We start from the raw sequence: 23,285 nt of genomic DNA on the forward strand, positions 1-23,285 counted from the left end.
TGTCTCTTTTAAATAAGTATTGAGATATTTTTAAATTTTCATTTCGAAATCCCTTATTAGTATTAATATTATTATAATAATAAGAATAAGAATAATAAATATGTTGTGTTAATGATAAAATATAAAAGGTCGGATATCAAATTGAAAACAATAACATATTTGAGAACAAAAACATTATTAAAGAGTCACATGTATTATTTTTATCAAGTATCAATCATTCAACATTTTTTTATACAAAAAGTAATACAATATAATTTTTTTTTCTTTTCATTATGAAGGTTCTTAACAATCGCCCTGGCTGTTGAATCAGTCTATGGTCTTCAATTTTTCATCTCTACCACCTTCTCCCACCAAAAATAACCAACCTTTTGAATTTTTCTTCAACAAACCACTCACCATTTTCATTCCAAATTCTCAATCAAAGAGCCTCAGATGCCACATTCTATCTCCAGTGACACCCTTTCTTCCACCTTTTCCCATTACATCCATTTTCTCTTCACCACTTTGGATTGCACCATGAAAACCAAAAACCTTGCACACTTTGATTTCCTTACACGCATAGTTTAACACAATTCAAACCTTCTTTCTTACTTTCTTTTTCTCTTTTGAAAACCATGACTTCTTCTCCCATTGCAGTCTTCGGTTGGTGTTGATTATTCTGCTTCAATTTTGCTACCAACTTTTTGAACCTTGGTGCGCTTCTGTCCCCTTTTTAATCAAAAACACACAAAACAATCCCTTCCATTTAGAATCTTGGTGTGAGTGCTTTTTTATTTTGGTTTGCTCTAGTTTTATCAAAAAGTTTGAATTGAATGAAATGGTTGTTGAGCTTTGCTCAGAGAATTGTGGGGTATCGTCCATGAGTCCTAGGATTTCATTCTCTCATGACTTCTCGCAATCAGATGTTATTCCAGTTGAGAAGCACCCTTTGAGATCAAACTCATCTGGCTTGAGCTCAAGCATTGACTTCAATTTCTGTGTTCAGGAAAGCTTAGAGCTTGAATCCTCTTCAGCAGATGAGCTTTTCTCACATGGGGTTATCCTTCCCACTCAAATCAAGAAGGGCCTCAACAATGTTGTTTTGAAGCAAAAAAGTCAACAGCTAGCACCACCGTCTCAACCCCCATTACCACCCTCGAAAGCTGTTTGTGACAATGCCCCTGCCACCACCAGAAAAAGCTCAAAGAAAGAGAGTCACAAAGATAGCAAGGACTTGAATGAGGAAGCTGATGAGAAGCATAGTTCCAAGTCATTCTGGAGATTTAAGAGAAGCAGCAGCTGTGGAAGTGGATATGGGAGAAGCTTATGTCCTTTGCCACTTTTGTCTAGAAGCAATTCAACAGGGTCTTCCCCAAGTGTTAAGAGGATACCACTCTCAAAGGAGGGTCATCATGTTAAGCAAAATTCCCAGAAACGTTCTTCCTCTATCTCAAGGTCTCACCCTCAATCCTTGGCATCACACAATAACCATCAAAAGCCTCCATTGAAGAGGAGCCATGGCTCCTACGCTAATGGTATTAGAGTTAGTCCTGTTCTGAATGTTCCTTCTGCAAACCTTTTTGGTTTTGGCTCAATCTTCTCCAATAATAGAGATAAGAGCAAGAAGAAATAGTTCACAAACAAAAACCAACTTCTATTCTAATTTACAATTTTACTAATTTGCAAATGAGTGGGGTCTACTTTTCTTTTATTGTAATTCCCAGTTTTACCACGTGATTAGCAAAATTTGGTGTAGAGTTTTCAAAGGTAAATGAAATGGTTTGGTTTGCTTCAAGACAAAGTGATGATAAAAAGAAAATGTGTGTATGTGAATGGGATGGCCAAACAATGATATTCAGCCACATGTATGGTGTCACAAAATGTCAGGTAAATGTTGCTTTCATGGCTGTCCCTTCTTAGTGTATTATTTCTTCCTTTTGTTCTTCGGTTACAAAAGGTGTAAAAACGTTGATTTAACCATGTCCCTCTATTGCTTTACTCATGGTTCTCTGCAAAACAAAGATTAAAAGAAGTTGATTATACAGTATTATTGTAAATTATTTTCTTCTTTTGGTTATGTTGTCCTCAAGGATTGACTTGTTTGAGTCTACAAATGAATATTAATATTAAATATATATAGCAGCAACTACAAATGTATTATGCACATTAATGGGATGAAAGGTTGTTGTTTTTTTTATGATATGTGTGTCCCCTCTTTGCTTGGTGTTTGCTATTTGTTCTAGTGATCAACTTGATGGTGACATGACTGTGATTGTGATCAGTGGCCCCTGGTTCTTCAAGAACCATCTCCTTCTCTTCAAAGTTTGCAACCTGATACTGTGTCTGAAAAGGATTGATTTTCCATCACCCCTTTTTGGTTGCAACATTAGCCACTTTGAAATCAGAGATAAAATCAGCTATTATTGATAGCAATTAAAGTTGAAATTGATTTCTCAAGGCATCTGAAAAGAATAGCTAGTGTGGATTCTTCTTTAATGGATGATCTTGGTGAACTTCAAATGTTGTAAAGCTTCCCAACTTCAGTTTATAATTTAGGTGTATTTATGAGAAATTATCAAGGTCTCAAATGATCACTTGTTCATGATTTCAATAAATATCGTATTTAAAATTTTCAATTTAAGAAATAGAAATAGGAAGTATTGCTGTAATATATAGTTCTTCATCAGGTTATTTAAATATTTTGTAAAAATTTTACGTATCTCCAAGCCAACTATGAACACTTTTATGATTTATTGAGCGATTACTCTGAGCCTTGACTATTTTCTATAAATTTATTCCTAATTTAAAAAAAAATGTTTATTTATGATTATTTAACCATTTTAAAAGTATAATAATAAGTTTTTGAACATAACGTCCTATTCCTATTTATCATATCTCTGAAAAATATATGTGAAAGGATTTCGTTGCAAATATCACAATAAATCCAATAGATTTTATTCTAATAAATTGTGATATCATCTTAAAAAATATATTCTAAATTTAATTCAAGTTCATAAAAATAGTTTTATAAAATATTTTAATTATACATATTTGATTATTATGTTTCTAATTGATGAGATATATTCTAATAGTATATACACTTTTCATTTCGTAAAAGTTTAACAACTAGAAAGACACTTGTAGCATTATTTTCTTGAGATGTAGACATTTGTGATAGCGTTTTGAATTTTCATGTTCACCCATTAAACAATAATGAACATAGGATTAGCCTTAACAAAAAGTCTGCATCCGCACCGATTAATTCGAAGAAGTCCGAGATAAATTTAAGGTTGGATTAAAGCGGATAAGTGGATAATATTAAATAAATAAAATAGATAATTATAAGTAATTTCAGACACTATATTATAATTTTATGAACATCTGATAATATTTATTAAATATATTTAAAATTTAAAATTTTATTTTTTGTATGATATTTTTCATTAAAATTTAATAGTAAATTTTATAAAATTATAATCTATAATTATTAAAATCATACATTTCTTAATTTAGTTAAAGATTCATTACATTTATTCAGAATAAAATTAATTTAAAATAATTGATTTAAATAAATTAGCAATTTGAAAACTCGATCCTCGAACAGTTCGTATTACATTAATCCAATAAATTAAATAATCAAATATAATTTTAAAAATTTTAAATTTGAATTATATTGAAAATCTGAATCCGTAGTGCTCAGGTAATGTAAATATGGAAATTGTCCGTTCATATTAGCACTGCAATTTAATATCATTTTTTAAAGTATATTAAGAATAAATATATCACTTATTCAAACGAATTTAACGAAATAATCTCACTATCCCAATAAATACAAGATTTTCATCCATGATACATACCAACATTTGAAATAAAATAAGAATAAAAATTAATAATTTATTAAGATGATAACATTAATCAATTTAATATTATTTTCATATGATTTTGTACATAATATATGGAAATAGAGGAAATCATCACTAGTTTATAAACTAATTCAAAATTAATCTTTTATGTCATATTATATTATATATGTAGAATTTAGAGAAAAATAATTAAAAAATACATTTTTGTTAATAATTGAAACTTATTTATGTTGATCCCTCGTAAATTGATATAAAACTATTTAAATTTGGACTTTATGTTTTTTCTTTGCCATTTCTTTCTTTCTTTCTCGTCATTTTTTTTAGACCATGATGATATTGCATAAATGCTTGTGCAAACTTTACACTTTGTTCACTTGAATGGATTTGGAAGAGAGTGATTGAATGAATTTGAAAGAAATTGAAGGTAAATTTTTTGTTGTTTATTTGAGTGAATTTGGAAGTAAGTGAGGGTGGATTTAGAAGTAAACTTTTTTAATCTATCACATCAATCAAATCCTACACTAATCCTCACAAACTTTATTTCTAAATTCACTCTCACTTAACTCTAAATCTATTCAAATAAACAACAAAAAAATTTACCTTCAAATTTATTCAATCATTTTTCTTCAAATCCATTTAAGTGAACAAAGCGTTAGAGTTCTTTTTATAATCTAACTATGTGATTGTGGATGTTTCACAGTATTAGGCATTTCCCTCCATTGCAATGGAGTTTTCTAGGTCTAAGTGCGTTGTTAAGGTAGGTGGTTATATATTTATTTTACTCCTGAAATTGAATTGTGGTTATTGTTGGAAGATCAACTACGATATTACATGAACGTCATGATTAATGTTTCTAATATGTTATCGATTACAATTTTATTTCTCATATCTTTAAATTTTATTATGTCATTCAGACTGCAAATCATATAATAGTAAGGTTTATTTATGTAAATTAACATTGGTATGTTTCTCTATTTCGAGTTTTAGTTTAAACCAAATGCGGTTAAATTTAAAAAAAAAAATATATCCAAAAACGCATAATTTTACATCCGACCTTACATAAATCTACGTCAAATATTTTGTGAAGCAAATATATGTCACCCACATTCACGTAAAATTCTTACCTAACATAAAAAAACCATAAATATTTTTGACATAAAAAGTATGTTCTAAGATTGTGCACTTATTGTATTTAACATAAATTTTGATTAAAATATATCAATGGTGGAAAATTGATAAGATTTAAAGCAAGAAAACTCATCTATTCTTTTATTCAAAATAATATATATATATATATATATATATATACTGAACTAAATAAAGACCAAATATTACTTCTAAAAATGTTCATTAAGTAATAGTCATAATTATGATGGAGGCTAAGAATATAATTCCAAAATAACAAAATAAATAAATAATCATCATAATGATAATATCTCATTAGGGAGAATATATATACAATACAATTCAATCTACCAGACTCACAAAAAAAAATTTCTCTTCTATTTTCTTACAATAGTAAATGAAGCTTAAAAACAATTTCTCTTATATTTTCTTATAATACTAAATGAAGCTTAAGAGTGCTTTTCTTGCTTGAGCTTTTCTTCTCTTTCTTAGATATTTTTTTTTAGTTTGTGTACTAGAGCTTTTTCTCGATGTTATTCTCTTGAGCTTTTTCTATCTATTATATTCTCTTGTGCTTTTTCTCTATATGTTATTCTTTGATTCTCTTTTTGAACGATATTGTATTTAAAGGCTTCTCCAAAAGATATCAATTAGATAGAGCTTTTCCTTGATCTTTGAGTTTTCATAATCTTGTCGTATGTAACAGTCATTGGTGAAAGTCAACTTGTCAAAGTAGACTTTCTTTTTATGAAGAGAACATTTTGTGAATGTCTTCTTTGTTTCTAACGTTCACTTATGATTTGTATAGGATGAAGCAGGTGGATATGTGTAATAGGCAACAGCCTGCACAAAGTATAGTAGATATGAATGCAACACATATGTCCTTACTCTTATCTATTTTGTTATTTTTGAACGTTGATAATTTAATGACATTTAATGTTTGTTCAGAACAACAAAGTGCTTTTTTACTTTTTCTACCTTCCAGGTAGGAATTGACTGTTTAAGCTCTTTACTAGGATACCAAACAACTGATGAAGACTTCATTGTTGGATGAATAAGATCGTTTAACATATGGTATTGTCTAGCCTATGTGATGTAATATTGCCTGAAGTACCTTTCTCAATGTCCTCTTTTCTTATATTTTACATTTTATTGTACATGTATTATAGCTTTCTTGGAGGATGGGTTATTATAAATACCCATCTCCACCAATGTATTTTTCACTTTTGAGCATAATGAGAATTTGATTTTTGTTGAGAGCACTCCAGATACAATTCTCCTTGAAAATCAGGCTAGAGAGTCGTAGAGATCCACCTCTAGCCACCTTCCAAGCACACTCCTCCATTTCTCCATTTTCCATTTTTCCATTTGTTCTTCAGCATTTTCTCTCTTCCACGCTGCATCGCCATTGCTCCAATCCGTTTCAGTCTTCAATCACACATCAACAACCACATGTTCATTCTTTACCATGCGTCAGCGCTCAGTCACGTCCTCAACGCATCACGAACTCAATCTCTTCATTTTCTTGCGCGAGTTTCACATCATTTATCACTTTTCTCTCGCGCATCAAGAAGAACTTCTTCTTCCTCGAGAGCATTTCATCAACCGCAAGTCATTCTTCATCATAGATCCACCTCTTCTCATTCGTAAGCATCATTCTCTTCATAGATTTGCACATCTTTTTCATCGTTCCTTCCATTTCACCGATTAAAACCATTTTCCTTTGATTATTCTTCATTTCTACCGTTTAATCTTTGTTTTGAATCGATTAATCGGTTCATTTTGAGTTTCCCCCCTTTTCTAGTGTTCCTTCGTGTCCAGATCAGGGTTCCTCGTGTTTCTAGGGTTTTCTACCGTTCAAACCCTAGCTTCTTGTGTTCTAGTGAGTCCGATCTCACTTTTCGTTCAAACATAAAGAAAATTTGCACATAGGCCAAGATATGATTAAATGAATTGTGCTAGCAACTTTCAAACATCAAATTAAAATTGTTCAAGCTTTCCAACAACACAGAAACAACATAAACCGAAATCACACCTTGTTATGGCCAATTATGTAGTAAAACATTTCATCACACCACCAAAATTAGATTTCCAAGAATCAAAAGGTTTAAGCAACAGTGAAAATGACTCAAAGAAGTATGAATGCAATGAACTAAGCTAGAATTGGAAAGCTTAGCATGACCAAACTTGAATTAGACCAAACATATAATTTCAACACGATGAAAAACTGAAAATAAGAACTGAAACAGTGAGATGCTAAGGATTTTGAGCAAACAAGCTATGCATATTGCATTCCATTGCTTATTATGCTTTGCTACAACTTTAGTAACCTTCAAAAACACTAAACAATCTTGTTCAAAGTTCCATAAACACAAAATCCAACTGACAAACAGATTCACAAATAAACCAGAATTAAAATCCTGCAACAAAGTTCAAAATAGATTTGAAACTTGAACTAGAGTTTTTGGGTTTCTGCTCATATCACCAAAGGTAGATCAAGCTCTCATTGCCTTATTTGGTTGATATACAATAACACTTTCAACTAAACTCAAGCACATAAAAAAAAACCAAAGCAGGAAAAACCATATTTAATGACAAATTAAAAATACTGCATCATAATTTCAGCACATGACTTTGACAAACTGAAATTGAAAAATAAAGCTCAAATTGACTCAAGGAAATGGAATTCACCGTTTAAAATGCAAGACAAACATGCTAACACACTGGAAACACTAACACAGTGACTGGAAACACTAAATCAAGCACAAAACAGAACCAACAAAAAAACTGAAACAATGGACAGAAATGAAGAACAAAACAAAAAACGAGGAAATTAAATGGAATAGTGGATTAGCTCTTGATGGAAGGCGTGGATGACCTTGCTCTGACTACCAAATGACGGAAGCACGTCCAAGCATCATGCTAGGAAAACTTGTCTCAAAGCAAAATAACAGCGGAATGACATATGAAGTAATGAAAGTTGGTGCATGGAAGGTGTTTGATGAAAGTGTGAATGAAGGCAATGGTGTGTGTATGGAGTCTCTAAGCTCAGCAGGCCTTTTGAAAGGGAAGGAAGCTAGAGGACAGTGAGAGAATAGTGACACAAGGTCTGACCCAAGAGTATCATGGTTGGAAAACATTTCCTGCAACATTTCATTATATAGTCAAAGGTGAGTTTTACAAAGGAGAGACTCTTATTTATAGGTGAAGAGGGACCTCCTAATCTGACTTGGTTTCCCTCCCAAATTCAAAAACAATTTGTGTTGGAGAAGCTAGGTAGCTGGGTCATGCATTCCACCTAAGATCATATGCAAAACGTGCCAAAACTTCAAAAGCTAAGAAACTGAAGTTGGGCACAAAAGGTCTTTGGCTAGGCGCCTTTTCTAATCCGGAAGGTTAATTCCTTCATAGCTTCAATCCAGAAGGCAATCTTCATATTCCAAAAAGCCCTCTTTTTCTTCCTTCTTTTGGCTCCTTTGCTTTCCTTGGCTTACCAAGCTTCTTGGGTTGTTCCTCTATGATCTTCAATCTTTATTAGACCTTATGTGAATCTTAGATGGTCCTCCATCACATCATTTATAGCCTATTTCCATTGCAATAACATTGGACATTTGTCAAAAGCATGCTATTACAAGAATGTTGGTGTTCCTAAAGGTAAATTCAAGTGATCCCAAAGGAACCACCACAAGCAACTAACATTAAAGGCTCCAAATTCATTTGAGTACCTACAACCAAATCATTCAACTTTTTTACAGGCAACTAAGAAGATTTAGAGATACGTTGGCTTAAGGAAAAGCACAAAGTTATTACATAAGTCATACTTCAAGTGTTCATAGCTCCTTGAGATCATCAAATGTGGTAAATGACTGTGGTATTGATAAAACATGCATCATTTATGTTTTGCATAATCATTTGGAGGTGTGTGATATATGTTTGTTACTTGACATGAGAAGAATGTATGAAGATTTGTAAAATTCTCATTTCTGCGAGTTTTAATCGATTATGTTAGTAGTCTAATCATTACACTATACTCTCTATTTGCTTGAAACTATGTTTTGCAATGATTTTAATCTGTTATGTTAAAATAGTAATTGATTAAGTTTGTTCTAGAATGGGCTTTCTCAATTTTCAAACTGGTTTCCCTCTTTAATTAATCAATTAGAGAAAACCCCTAATTTGTTAAAGTGTTCGTCCTTCTCTCTGGTTCTTAAAATCTCCAAACCTTTTTTTTCAATCTTCATCTCTCCCCCAATCCCTCCATCAAGCACTATGCTTCAACACCTCACATGGCATCTTCATCCCAACCAAAGCGTATTAAGAGTGTTGCACGCAAGGCTCGCGCTCCAACTCTAGATGGGTGGATAAGTGACTACGATGCTCAAAATAACTTGATACCTTCTTCCAAACGTGAAAGGTAATTCCTCATAAGCTCGAGAGGTCTATTGTCAACATTCACAGAAAATTTGATGATGGATTTGAAAATGTAGAGGTCTTCGAAAGCAAAACAGAGGATGAGGTTGACATAGAGGATGAAGGATACATAAACATATAATATTAGATTACGAACTTAATTTAGTTTAGTTCTGTTTTCGAAGTTCTGTAATTTCAAGCCATAAGGCTTCTTGTTTGAACACTCTGTTTTTATTGTTATTAGGTACTAGGATAAGTATTTTGATTGGAACTATTTTGATTGTTGAACAATGCATTGAATCTTAACTAAAAACGCTCGTGCATACTGAAAACTGATTTCATGATAAGTCTTAACTAACAAAACGATCATATTTTGAACTGTTTTGACATACGAACCAATTCACCCCCCCCCTCCTCTTCTTGGTTGGGAAATAAGGTCTATACATTTCTACAATTGGCACCAGAGCTAGTTTTTCGAAAGTTACTCGAAAACTAATAGATTAGCTTTTTTGTGTAATCGATTATTTTGATCTTGATGACATCTGTTTCTCAAATCTTCGGTGAAGAGGCTTCCACAAACAAATCCCTTTGTTTGCAGGAGAAAATTATCCTTTTTGGAAAATTAGAATGAGAATTTTCTTGGAATCAGTAGATAAAGGTATTTGGGATGCCGTGATAAATGGACCCTGTGAGCCTATAAAGGTTGTTGATGGTAGGACTGTTTTAAAGAATTTTTATGAGTGGAACTAGGATGAAAGTAAAAGAGCACACTATGATGTTAAAGCTAGAAATATTATTTCATCTACGCTGACAATTGACGAGTTTTTCAGGATATCTACATGCAATAGTGCAAAAGAGATGTGCGATGTCCTTGAAGTTACTCATAAATGGACTGATGAAGTGAAAAGGGTCGGAAAGAATTCCCTCATCCAAGAATATGAGATGTTTCGGATTAAACCTGGAGAAAACATTTATGATATCCAAAAGAGGTTCACATACATTGTTAATCACCTCATAGCACTTGGAAAGTCTTTTGAGAAGGAGGAGATTAATATCAAGATCTTAAAGAGTTTGAACAAAAGCTAAAAACCTAAGGTGATTGCCATCTCTGAATCAAGGGATTTGACACATATATGAACATGATAACACTTTTTGGTAAACTCAGGGAACATGAGTTGGAACTTGGAATATTGAGGGAGGAAGAAGAAACTGAACAAAAACACTCAATTTCCCTCAAGATTTCCAGCAAGAAAGCCTCAAGAAACAATGATACAGATGTAGAGTCAAAGGCTGAAGTACTAGAAAAAGAAGTACTTAATATGATGGTAAAGAAATTTACAAAATTTATGAAATCTCGAAACAATGTATCTGATTTTGTAGGTACTGTAAAAGGAAACAAAAGAAAGGGCAAGGTTGCTACTTCTATCTGCTACGAGTATGGTAAAGAAGGCCACATTAAACCTGAATGTCCTACCTTAAAGCAGAAGCAGAAAATGAATGACAGATTCAATCAAGACAAGAAGAAAAGAAAGCAAAGAAAAGCCTACATTGCATGGGAAGATTGTGATTCTGGAGGTTCTTCCAGTTATGAAGACAATCAAAGCCTAGAGGAGGAGACAAATCTGTGTCTCATGGTTGGATCAATAAGTTCTGAAAGTAGTGGCAACAACTTCAATGATGAACCAATTGAAGAGAAATATTATCAGTTGTTGGATGCATTTCAAGAACTTCATGCAGAGGCAATGAAGTTGTAGTACAAGGTTAATCAATTAAATTGTGAAAGAAAAGATTATGAATATAGAATTGTAACCTTGTTGAAGATAATATCAAATTGAAAAATGATCTTAATGTTGCTTTAGAATCTGTTGAGACTGTTAAATCTGAAGCTAAAATTGTTGTAAAAGATTGTAAAGATTGTCCTACTTATTTAGAAAAGATTAAGCCTAACTAGCACACTATCAAAATTTACTCTTTGGAGATCAAACTTAAAAGCTTTTCTTGTACTCTTTGGCTATCTTTTATTTTATCCTCTTGATTTTCATCTTAAGAGATATTATATTTATAGACTTCATGAATATTTGAATATTTATCTGTTAGATTGAGTTTGTAGTTTGTAACCTTGATACTTGTGTTTTCTCATTCTTCTTTTCACAACAGTCGTTGTGTAAGTCAACTTTGTCAGAGCAGACATGCTTTTTCAGTCCTTTGCTTGAAGTATGTTGTACGATCTTTTTAGACTTTGCTTTAAGAGAGGAACATTCCATGATTATATTCTTGTCTCTAACGTCCACATTTTGATATTTGATTTGTAGCATTGTGGATGCGTGTAGAATAACTTATCTGCAAAATTAGAGTAAATTGTGCATGTAGCATATATGACTTTTTGATATCACTTTTGTTGTTTATGAACGTTGATCATGCAATGTCATTGAATGCTTATTCAGAATAACAAAGTGTTTTTTAATTTCCTACCGTTAGGTAGCATTTTACAATTAAGTTCTTTAATCTAAAGATACCAAGTTTATGAGTACTACATCATAGGGGTAGGTATTTGTTAAGCTCATGGTATCATCTGATCAAGTAAACCTTTTTTTTGCTTTTGTCTCTTTTTAGACAGATACCGTTTAGCTTGCTTAGGCTTATGTGTTTTTAATAATTAAGTCTTTCAATGTTTTCGTCGAAAAAAATTTCTCAACTTGTTTTTGTTTTTGAGAGAAGCCAAATACCTAATCTAGGTATTTTAAGCATCAAGCATTTAATTGAATCTCTCTTGGACACTTTTAGACAAGCACTAGTGCAAAAACAGCGTATAATGTCACGCGTTCAACGTCGAACCACTCAATAGCCAACGTTACAAATAACCGGTGGCATTTTTGTAAATAAATGCAATTATTAAACGTCGTTTAGAATTGTAATTCGACGTAAAAGGATATAAAACGTCGAATGCCCCAGCGTTAGACGTCAAAAGGTTAGTGAATTCAATAAAAAATTGAGCGGGAGATTGAAAATTCATTCACTTTATCTTAGCGCGTGAGACCCTCTTCTCTACTCAAACTTTTCTCGAATGAAGTTTGACGACCATCACATGTAATCTTTCTTTCATTTGATACAAATGCATGTTAATTTACTACTTTAGGTATGATTTTTGTTTGTTTTGACCGATTATTTTCGTGTTGTTGTCCTTCATAGGTGCATTCTACTTTCTCTCTCACGTATGACAATACTTTATTCTGATGAACCAAGGTTAGTTTTCGTTTTCGTTTTTGTTTTGAAGAACTTATTTGTTGAACTTGTTTCTCGTTATTTTTTGTTGAACTTGTTTGTTGTTATTGTTTGAGTGAACTTGTTTGTTGTTGTTGTTTGATTGAACTTATTTGTTGTTTAACTAGACTTGTTTGTTGTTTGTCATTGTTGTTTGTTGTTGATACTATATTACATGTTCAAAGTTCATGCTTTACAAAATACCAAAAACTGAAATTTGTTGTTTTCTGCTTTTCAGATCTCGTAGAGTTGTAAAAAATGATCACAATTAATTTAAAAAAATAAAAAATTGATTAACGTCATTTATTGATAAAATTCGACGTTAAATTTAACGTCGAATTTTTTAAATTCAACGTCTCCCGATATGACGTCGTTCTTAAATTCAACGTGAAAGGCCCAAAATATTCGACGTTGTACGCTGTTTTTGTACTAGTGAAGACATCGTCTAGTTATGCGTTTGGATGTTTTAGCCTATATGCTTTTCTAATTCTTATGACCTTAGTGTTTTTCTTTGTTTTTCTATGTTTGGAATTAAGGTTCTACGTATTGTTTGTTTGTAGTTTAGGCTTTGAGTCTTGTGTTTTTACCTTAGGTTGTTTTCTAATTATTAACCCGTTTTAATGTTATTTGATTAAACTTTAAAACATGAAATCGTTCGTTCGTATAGACGATTTTGTCTAACAGAATATGTATGGTCATGGTTAGGAGAATGCCATCAAAACCAAAATATCATTCCTACAAATTTCCTTTAAATAATATCCATAATTATATTCATAAATAGGTTAAAATATATCTCCTAAATAATCATAATGATAATATCTCAATAATATTTCAATAAAAGTTATATGAAATTAATCATCTTTAAAAACAAAATTATCATTGTATAAGTTGAGTCTTTATCACATTATATATTAGTCACTGCATTCTAAATTTATGATTATAAAAATAGTTTTTGGGAAAGAAAAATTCATGCAAGACATACTTATACTTGTACACCAAATTACGATGTTACAATTAAAACCATTCTTAGCACTCAAGTTTCACTTCTAAAAGTGCACTTCGTACTTTAAATAATCTAGGAGAAATTGTTTAGGGTTGAACTAGCTATCAAGTCAATTGGACCATAACCATCACAATACACTATTGTCACTTTTTTTTAAAACAACAAACGAGTAGTTGTCAACTTTATTAAAAGCCAATGTGTATGGTTCAAATTTAATAATTCCAGTAGAAAAAGGGTATACAAATCAATCTAAGTTTTAAGAAAACGAAATAACATCTTTCTAGAAGGACCCAACGAAAAAAAGCTGAAAAAAACTCACTTTCATGACTCTTGGTCCAAAAGGGTCTGACCCAGAAAACGAGGGCAATATTATCTAATTAATCATGACACAAATTATTAAATGTTAATATTTTATTTTTAATATAATTTATTTTCTTAGGCTTAATACTGCTTTATAAGCTAAAATGAATCTTCAATTTGTGTTAAAAATAGAGTAAAAAATTTAGTAACAGAAAGCTAAGTGAAATTGGTTTTCATGTGAGAGACTTCTCCATATATATATATATATATATATATCTTTATTTATTAGAGTTGGCAAAACGACTCAAACTAACCCGTTTTAGCTTGATTCGTCATTGGTCCACTGAAAACGATCTGGGTCAGACTAGTTCATAATATGGAAACAGTGTTAAACACATAACCCTTCTCATAGTAGGTCGAGTTAGTGAGTTAATCCGTCAGTTTTTTATTTTTTTTATCTTGTTAAATGAGGCTTAGTTTTGTTGTGAAATCAAGTTTATTTCTTTGTGAGTTAATTGAGTTTATTTCTTGCTTAGTTAATTAATCTAACTGGTGCATTGTGTTTCCTCAATTTGTTTTTATGAAAATAGGATTAGTCTTCGCTTAGTTGGTTAATTTTATTGGATTAGGGGTGAGAAGAGCGAATAATTATTGCTAATTGAGGATTAGAAACTTTGTAATTATATCAGTGGCCCACATGTCCTTAATTTGTGTTCTAATTCGTGTTTGAGTTAGTTAATTTTGTTAGCACAAACTATCCAACCCCCCCCCCCTCCGCCTCACTACGTGTTTGATCTGATGATTGAACCAACAATTGGTCCTTGAGTACAGTCTCGATCAGGAAGCCCACCTAGGGAGCAAACCTCATAGTTTGAGCCATGAACCACCGTTCAAGCCATATTATCATATTCTATATAAACAGGATTTCTAAATAAACTTTAAGAGGTCTTTTTGGGAATTTTTGAGAGGATTAAAAGATGGAGTTTCTTCCTTGTTGTAACTTCTTCCTACCATTTATGAAGAGATAAATCTTCTATGTGTTGGAGTAAGATGTAACTGCTTTGAATTATCTTGCATTCAGTAGTATCTTTCATTTATGAATGCTTGCTTTTGATTATGAGTTTTTTAATTGATTTATGCTTAACAGGATGAACTAATTACTCATCTTACTTAATTGGCTTGAGATTCAATGGGAACTAGTCTCAAGTTATGGTCCAATTTGTTTTCCCGCGTGCTTCTAGATGCTAGGAATATATCTAGGGTAGTTGGATATAGAGTCTTGATCTTAGTGTAGGTGATCCATTGAAGTAATCATTGAGAAATAGTATTAAAGGGTGATGCTTCTAGGATTTAGGTGCAAAGAATGGACCTAGATTTCTCCTAAGCGAACTCTCAGGACTTAATCATTTATAGCTCCATATATTTTGACAAATCTAATACAAGAGAGAGAAAAGTGGTGATGTCAAACTCCAAAACAATTTAATCATATGAAAGTCACTAATTTAGTAATTCAAACTATTTTCCAAACATATTTTACAATAATTCACAACACAAATCTGTTTTCAACAAAATTTGTTTTCACAACACAACACGATGTTTAATCTACATGCATATTATTCATATAAGTCAAATGATTTCTAATTTTGGTTGAGAACATCTACATGCATATTATTCATATAAGTCAAACGATTTCTAATTTTGGTTGAGAATGTACTTTGATTAAAGTTAGAAACTTTCATGTGATTGAATGACTTTATGTTAATAATTATGAAAGTAATTTGATTGAAGGTGAAATATTTAATAAGAATTAATCAAGAATATACCTTGGTTAATTAGCCTTTTACTTGGTAAAAAGAAGTAAAATCAACCAATTTTATTTAGGTTTAATACCTTATTTTGTCCCTAGTTTCGTTCGAAAATGTCAAATTAGTTCATCCTTTAAAAAGTGCGTCAATTACGTCATTACTTAATAAAATTTATATCAATGAAATCCCTTCCGTTAAATCCGTACAAACGGTGTTAATTATTTTTCTCTCTCTTCTACTTTTTCTGTGCAACGCAGCAGCTTTTTTTCTCTCTTCTACTATTCTTCTTCTCTCTCTTCTACCAATTTTGTTAGTGATTTAATTTTATAACAAAAGTTAGTGATTTAAGCATAATAACTTAAAAAATATGTTTTATAGATAAAATTAAATAATTATCATTTTATCTTGATGATAAATATGATATAAATTTAAATATAAATAATGAATATTATATTAAAATGAAATTGAAATTGTTATTTAAAATTGCAAAGTATTATTATTATTATTATTATTATTATTATTATTATTATTATTTTTATTATATTCTTATTATTATTATTATTTTTATATTAATTTTATTATATTATTATTTTATATTCACAACAAAAGCAAAACAGCAAAACAACAAAAGCAAAACAACATTGAACGCTGCAAACAAAATTCAAATTAATAGTAGAACTTGAACATGCACATTCACAAGGGGACGATAACTCCCTTCAATTAAGCCTTATAATACATAAGCATTGCACATCCACAAGGGCACCCCTTCCCTTCATTCAGTTCAGCCTCATACAAACTTGCATAGGCATGCATGATTAATAAGCTTCCTGTGTAGCCTCCTGAATTTTACCATGAGCATAGCTTCCATAATCTTTTGCCCTCTCCTTCACATCCCTAGCCATATCAGTAAGATACCCTTTTGCATAGTCAAGGGTGTCAAAACCTGCAGGCTGGTTCCCAGATACGTAGTTGTAAATCCAAGACAAAACAACAATGGCAGCCACACCATAGCTGCCAGAGAACAAAAATCCGGAAGTAACTAGAAACAACACAAAAGCTGCTGGGACAAGGATGGGGCTGAAGATCACAAGAAGAGGAGTTGCAACTATCAACCCTATGACAGTACCTGTGAAGATCAACCCAGCCAAGAGCAAGAGTGAGATGCCAATAGTAACAGCAGTTATGAACTTGATGGTGAATGTGCATGTTCAAGCTCATGGTGCAGTCTCTGGTATTGTGACCTGATAATGCCATTGCTGGTTTGGCCTGGAGGTGTGGCTTGATGGTGCTGTCCATCGCTGTCGTGGAGTACTACAAATGAAGATGGGTTCTAGGAGGATGATGAGTTCTAATAGCAGGGTTCTAATAATAATAATATAAAAATAATAATAATAATAATAATATAATAAAAATAATAATAATAATAATAATAATAATACTTTGCAATTTTAAATAACAATTTCAATTTCATTTTAATATAATATTCATTATTTATATTTAAATTTATATCATATTTATCATCAAGATAGAATGATAATTATTTAATTTTATCTATAAAACATATTTTTTAAGTTATTATGCTTAAATCACTAACTTTTGTTATAAAATTAAATCACTAACAAAATTGGTAGAAGAGAGAGAAGAAGAATAGTAGAAGAGAGAAAAAACGTTGTTGCGTTGTACAGAAAAAGCAGAAAAAGTAGAAGAGAGAGAAAAATAATTAACGCCGTTTGTACGGATTTAACGGAAGAGATTTCATTGATATAAATTTTATTAAGTAAGGACGTAATTGACGTACTTTTTAAAGGATGGACTAATTGGACATTTTCGAACGAAACTGGGGACAAAATAGGGTATTAAACCTTTTATTTATTACAATTTTTATCTCTTTTATCTTTTTGAAATTTTATTTATTTCTTTGATTTACTATTTTTTTATGTAATATTTTTATTTTATCTTTATCTTCTTCTATTATTTTTATTGTATTTGACTAACCCTTTTAGTATATATATTTAATAAGAAGTAATTTATTAAGAATCATTTTTATGTTCATTAGAAGGTGACTTAGGATTGACTTTACTCTTTCTTTTTTGTTGGCTACTATCTTAGCAATATTGAAGTTGTTATAGTTTAGTAGTACTAATTTGATTGTGTCAATGATAGTGTTATCAGAATGCCAACTTTGAAATGACTATTAGTCATGAAAGGTCCTTTGCTTTACTCCATTTTGAGAGAAATAAATAAACCTATTTAACTTAAGGATATATGTCATACCATGTATTAAAATGTTGTTTGAAAAATATATTTACAATTGAAGTTGTATAAAGAGAATTTAATGCATATCTAAGCTTTAATGTGGATAGGTGATAGTTGATGAAGAAGAACTTTTGATTTTCTCACGAAGGCTTAAAAAGAATTTGCAATAGTTATTTTATTCCAATCCCTATATAAGGAAGATTTCATGAAAAAGAAAGGTTTATGACTTCATTATAAATTGCAAAGAACTTAATGCTTATGCCATCTCAAGAAATCCTTAATTCTGTGTAAGGGTGGGCAAACTGCCCTACAGTGTACCGTACTATTAAAATCTATAGATAACTTAAACTATTTCAACAAAACTGCACTGAACAAAAAATAGTTCAGAGTAACTGAACTGAACTATTTTTTAGTTCACTCATACTGCAGTACAATTCAGTTTGCATCAAAAACACTCTTCTTCATATGTTTCCCTTTCACGTTCAGTAATGGAAACAGACAAATGCAGTGGCCAATTTATGCAACTTCGAACTAATAGTGCATAAACAACTCACAAAACTCTTCAATCTAATAATTCATCAAATCAAATTACCTACTGTCTTCTTTCAATCTTCTCAATTCTCTTTCCGCTACAACATCTGCATGTGCATGTCAATACTCTATTTAATGTAAATGATTCACCATCAAAATACAAAAATATATATTTCTTACCAAGGGAACAACAACATTATGCAATGAGCATTCCATAAATAATCTGTCCTTGTTTCTTCAGTCATTTATAAAGGATAGCAATTGACTACATCACTACTGTAATGTAAGTTGAAGAATATATGATAAATAAACAACAGTTTCAACCTGGTAAAACGGAACATCTAAGTTAAATCAATTGCTACTTCGACAAGATTAACAAAAGTACTTGGATGAGATGATAACAACATGGTTAAATTTGTTCTCTTAAGTAATCCACTTGCTAACTGGCAGATTCTACACCGTCCTCTCTGTTTTCTTGGAAACATTTTTTGCTCTGATAAAGCTTTAACAGTTGAGACGAATGCTCCTTAAAACGCATCACAAAACTTTTAAGAAATAACTCTTCAGAAACACCAAACGGGGTATAACTTGGCACTCTTCTCTCTCAAACCTTTGACAATCAAGTATCGGACAACCAAACCCCTCGGAACAATCCTTCTCTCCAAACTGAATCCAAAAATATTGAGAGTAGTTTGTGGTAAGAAGCCAAAGATGTCTATTTAATGTAAATTGACGCTAGAGCGAAAAGAGAGCCGATGAGGAAACCCTAGAGGGCTAATCGAGGGAGATGGGCGACGACAGGATGGGCAACGACGGGATGGGCCACGGCGGGAAGGAAGAGGGCAACAGACCTTGGCAAAATCTGTGTGAGGCGTAGTGGTGATAAAGAGAGAGATGTGTAAACTAGTTAACCAGTTAACCATACTAAAATTTTTAAGTTTCAGTTTTTTTAATCTGAACTGTAAAATAATTTAATTAGTTTTTAGTAAAAACAGTTTAGTTTTTTTAAGTATAAAATAATACATTTAATTGTAGTTCAAGTTCAGTTTGATGAACTATGCCCACCCCTAGTTCTATGTGTGTGAAAAAAAACATCATTTATGTTTGATAACAATCTAGAAGAGTCAACTTCTATTGTATGTCTTAAGAAGTTCACTCTCTTTTAGTGAGCAAACCTTGTGACCTTTTATATCACACTTCTTTTTTTATAAAATTTATTAATGGATGGGTCCGAAGAATACTTAGATTTTAGCCAAGAGTGACTATGTGTTAAAATAGTACTCCATGATTAGCATCAATAATTGTAGTCTAAACAATAATAAACATTTAGCCAAGAGTGGTTGGATGTAAAGAATACTTAATTTTTCCTCATCAATATGGTTATAGTTCAAATAATACTTGTTGTTTAATTAAGGGTCCATAAAATACTTATCTTGTATTTGTACCATTAGTCTTCTAGTGGCATTTGATTGTGATGATCAAGAATTGAAAGTGGTATAAATTTTTAGATGAACCAACATAAAAATATCTAATGCAAATCTCTTTACATAAAAATATCTAGTACAACTAAAAAAAATAAGAGTTATGCTAAAATATATTGAAAAGTATTTTTAATAGTGTTCGTAACCTTGAAGTTATGTTTAATAATCTTCAACATATGCTAAAAATATAATGTGCATCCAAAAAAGGTAATCAAGCATCAATGTAAGGACATCCAAACAACATACAAATAAAATGTTCAATCAATATACAAGTACACCAATTTCTTTTTACAAAAGAGAAAAGGAAGAACATATTCTCCATTCAACATAAGAAACTTGGCCAGCTTTCCCATACCTTGGCCAAAACTACAATCCTCGTTCTACACAGAGGTACACAACACAACCCCAAACCCTACTTTAATTTCACGTTCTTACTTGTAACATAGAATTTATACTCTAACCAAGACTCCCCAAAATCCATGCAATGCCTGATGGTCTAAGCTGGCGTATAGTTCTAGTTACCCCTGGAGCTCTCTATGATTAGTGCGCCCAATGGTAAAAACCAACGTCCAACAGCAAAGACCTTGGAGCTCTATAGAATGAGCACACCCAACGATACAATGACCGCCCAACGCCTTTCCACGAAAATGCTTTCTAACTTAAAACTAGCATTACTCAATGCCATGATAACAATTATCTAAAATTACAGAGTTTTAACTTGCACAGTCACCCACATTAGTACTTCCCCATTTTTCTCAACTCAAGCAATTTTGAAAACCTGCCATTAGATATTTTAATCTGACTAATTGCTCACGTATAACTCTCTCATTCAATCATACACTAAAATCAACAAATTAACATCAAGTAAAGGCATCTTCATAACACTTCACAGTTCAAGCAATTTTTCCACATTCGTAATGTCAAACAACAATTTCACTCATATAGTTCAAACAAAACAATACTTATCTCAATATCGCACCCAAAATCAATTCGCAATCCAATAATTCAAACAATCAACCATATTTAAAATCATAGATTTTAGCTCCCTCAACTTGCTTAACCATCCAAACCGCTATAAGTTAGTCCAACAATTTTAACTCACAAGATGCTCTATTCAAAATAAAAAACTGAATGGATGAATTTGAAAAACTTTTCGCAAGATCACTCTAATAGTCTTGAATCGTCAAACAAAGGAATAATGAGTGAAAACTCTAAAAAAAGAAATTAGAGTTTTTAAAAAAGTAATTTCTATAAAGATAAATTAATTAAAAATAATAAGACTCGTTTATAAATTTTTTATTTATACTTAAATGTTTTAAGGTAAAACTAATTGAGTTTCACTATTTTATAAATATTATTTATTTTAAAATATCGTTCTTAAATATAAATTTAAAATATTTGAGGAACTTAAATTTTAATTAAATATTCTTTTAAAAAGAGATAGTTTAGCTGTGATCCTTTTGTATTGATTTGGTACGTGTTTTTTAGTTACTTTTAAGTGTTATTTTAAATTAATTTCAATTAAGATTGTATTCTCTTATTTACAAACTAATTTGTTATATTTAAGTTCGTTCGTATTCATGAAAAACACCTAAATGCGAAAAGAAAATAAAAGAATCAAATGAAACTTCATGGAGTGATTGGCTATAATTCTTATACTTTTAGTAACATATGTTTTTATCGTAACTACAAATACTTGATTTTCATTTATACTCTGCCTTTTCTTCCAAATTTTTCCATTTGCTTTTCGTTTTCTCTAAAATTCTAAATTAGAAACAAAATAAAATCCGGAATTTATATTCCTTCTATTCTTTCTTTCTACTTCTATCCAAAAAATCCACATGATTGAAAAATGAAAGTGTGTGGTCCTTGTTCTTGAATTGAAGGGGCATTTTCACACGTTATCTTAATTAAAAGGTAAAAGTAAAAGTCAATAGTCAAACTTAGATTTGTGCTATCAAGTCAATAGTCAAAGAAAGGAAAATTAATTAATCTACATAATACAACGAATGCATATTCTTAGTCAAATATGCCCCACTTGTTTGCCCAAGCATTGATGATTGTTAAACGAGTTAACAATGCTACTACTGATGAAAAAATTATTAATGTATAAACTTTTTTTATCTTTATAATATATAAATATTCGTTTTTAGATTCCTGAAAAACAAAATCCTCTTTGTTCACTTCTTGTCTATAGAAATGTCTCATGTATAACTTTTATTCTTCACGAAAAAAAAATTCATGTTCCTTTATGTTTTATTTATTAAAGTCACAATTATGCTTTTTAGTTCTTTATATTATAACTATAATAATTATTTTTTTTAGAAATATACTAATTAGGTTAGTATTATACATGTATAATTATAATTCTTAATTTGCAACCTAAACCTTTTGATATAGAAATTATGCTTGTTTTAGTCCCAAGATATATATGTAATCAATTATTGTCGGCTAATAAATACACTAAACATTTATGATAATAAATTAAAAATAACTTTTTTCATTTTTAAAGTTAGATTTTAGTTCCAAGATCACACATGCAGAGATATTTAGAGTTCAATTTTGTCGCACTTAAATTCTGGATATTAAAATTTCCTATTTTATAATAAATTGAGAGAAAAAGTATAATTAAGCTTTTATTAAATTAATAAGATCATATTGTAAAAGGTAAATATAAAATCTTATAATTTAAAACATTATAATACTTCTTAACGAAACTTTAAAAAGAATTTTTTAGGAGAATAAATGATATTTGGAGACTTGATTTTGCAGCCGTTGAGAAATCTATATACTAAACTCTAAAAATGATAAGAGAGAAGACCCACTTATAAAAAGTTCTCTTATTCTAAAGTTATTATAGAAAACTATTAATAATATAAGTGTATAAAATATTAAATAGAAACATATTTATTTTATACATTTTAGAAGAGGTAGTAGTTTCAAGACTACTGTGAGTCTAGCATAGAAATTGGTCTTGAGTGACACTTTGCACTTAAGTTTTATTTGTAATATGTAATTAAGAACTTAAATTGGAATTTAAAATGGATGAGCATGTTTTTAACATGCCCCTTTTGTGAAAATGAGATTAAGAAAGATGATATTCAAAATCAATGTGAAACCGTTGAAATTAAAAAAAAAAGAAAAGGATCACAATGAAAAAAAATAAATTATCGATAAATTATTATCAATGACATAAGATCTGACTATAAATATTAATTATTGAAAAATACTTATGTGTTATTTATCAATAGAAATATTGTTAATAAATTGT

At 30.7% G+C, this 23,285-nt stretch overlaps 2 protein-coding genes across 2 annotated transcripts; one reads left to right on the plus strand and one right to left on the minus strand.

Annotated features, from left to right (window-relative positions):
- The first annotated feature begins 282 nt into the window (after positions 1–282).
- On the plus strand, positions 283–2,571 carry LOC108345160 (uncharacterized). The gene has a single exon (XM_017583739.2). The coding sequence runs from the start codon at positions 818–820 to the stop codon at positions 1,610–1,612; it is 795 nt and encodes a 264-aa protein (XP_017439228.1). The 5' UTR covers positions 283–817; the 3' UTR covers positions 1,613–2,571.
- Positions 2,572–16,387: 13,816 nt separating this feature from the next.
- Positions 16,388–16,945, minus strand: LOC108344430 (oleosin Ara h 15.0101; the record flags this gene model as incomplete). The annotated part of the gene is made up of 1 exon (XM_017582874.2): positions 16,388–16,945. A coding segment is annotated over one exon (384 nt), but the record flags the coding sequence as incomplete, so codon positions are not given.
- Positions 16,946–23,285: the final 6,340 nt, after the last annotated feature.

The sequence above is a fragment of the Vigna angularis genome, chromosome 8, assembly GCF_016808095.1.
Source record: "Vigna angularis cultivar LongXiaoDou No.4 chromosome 8, ASM1680809v1, whole genome shotgun sequence".
NCBI classification, from domain to species: domain Eukaryota; kingdom Viridiplantae; phylum Streptophyta; class Magnoliopsida; order Fabales; family Fabaceae; genus Vigna; species Vigna angularis.

Coding starts and splice junctions, on each gene's coding strand:
- LOC108345160 (XM_017583739.2), top strand. CDS start 818: ATGGTTGTTGAGCTTTGCTCAGAGAATTGTGGGGTATCGTCCATGAGT.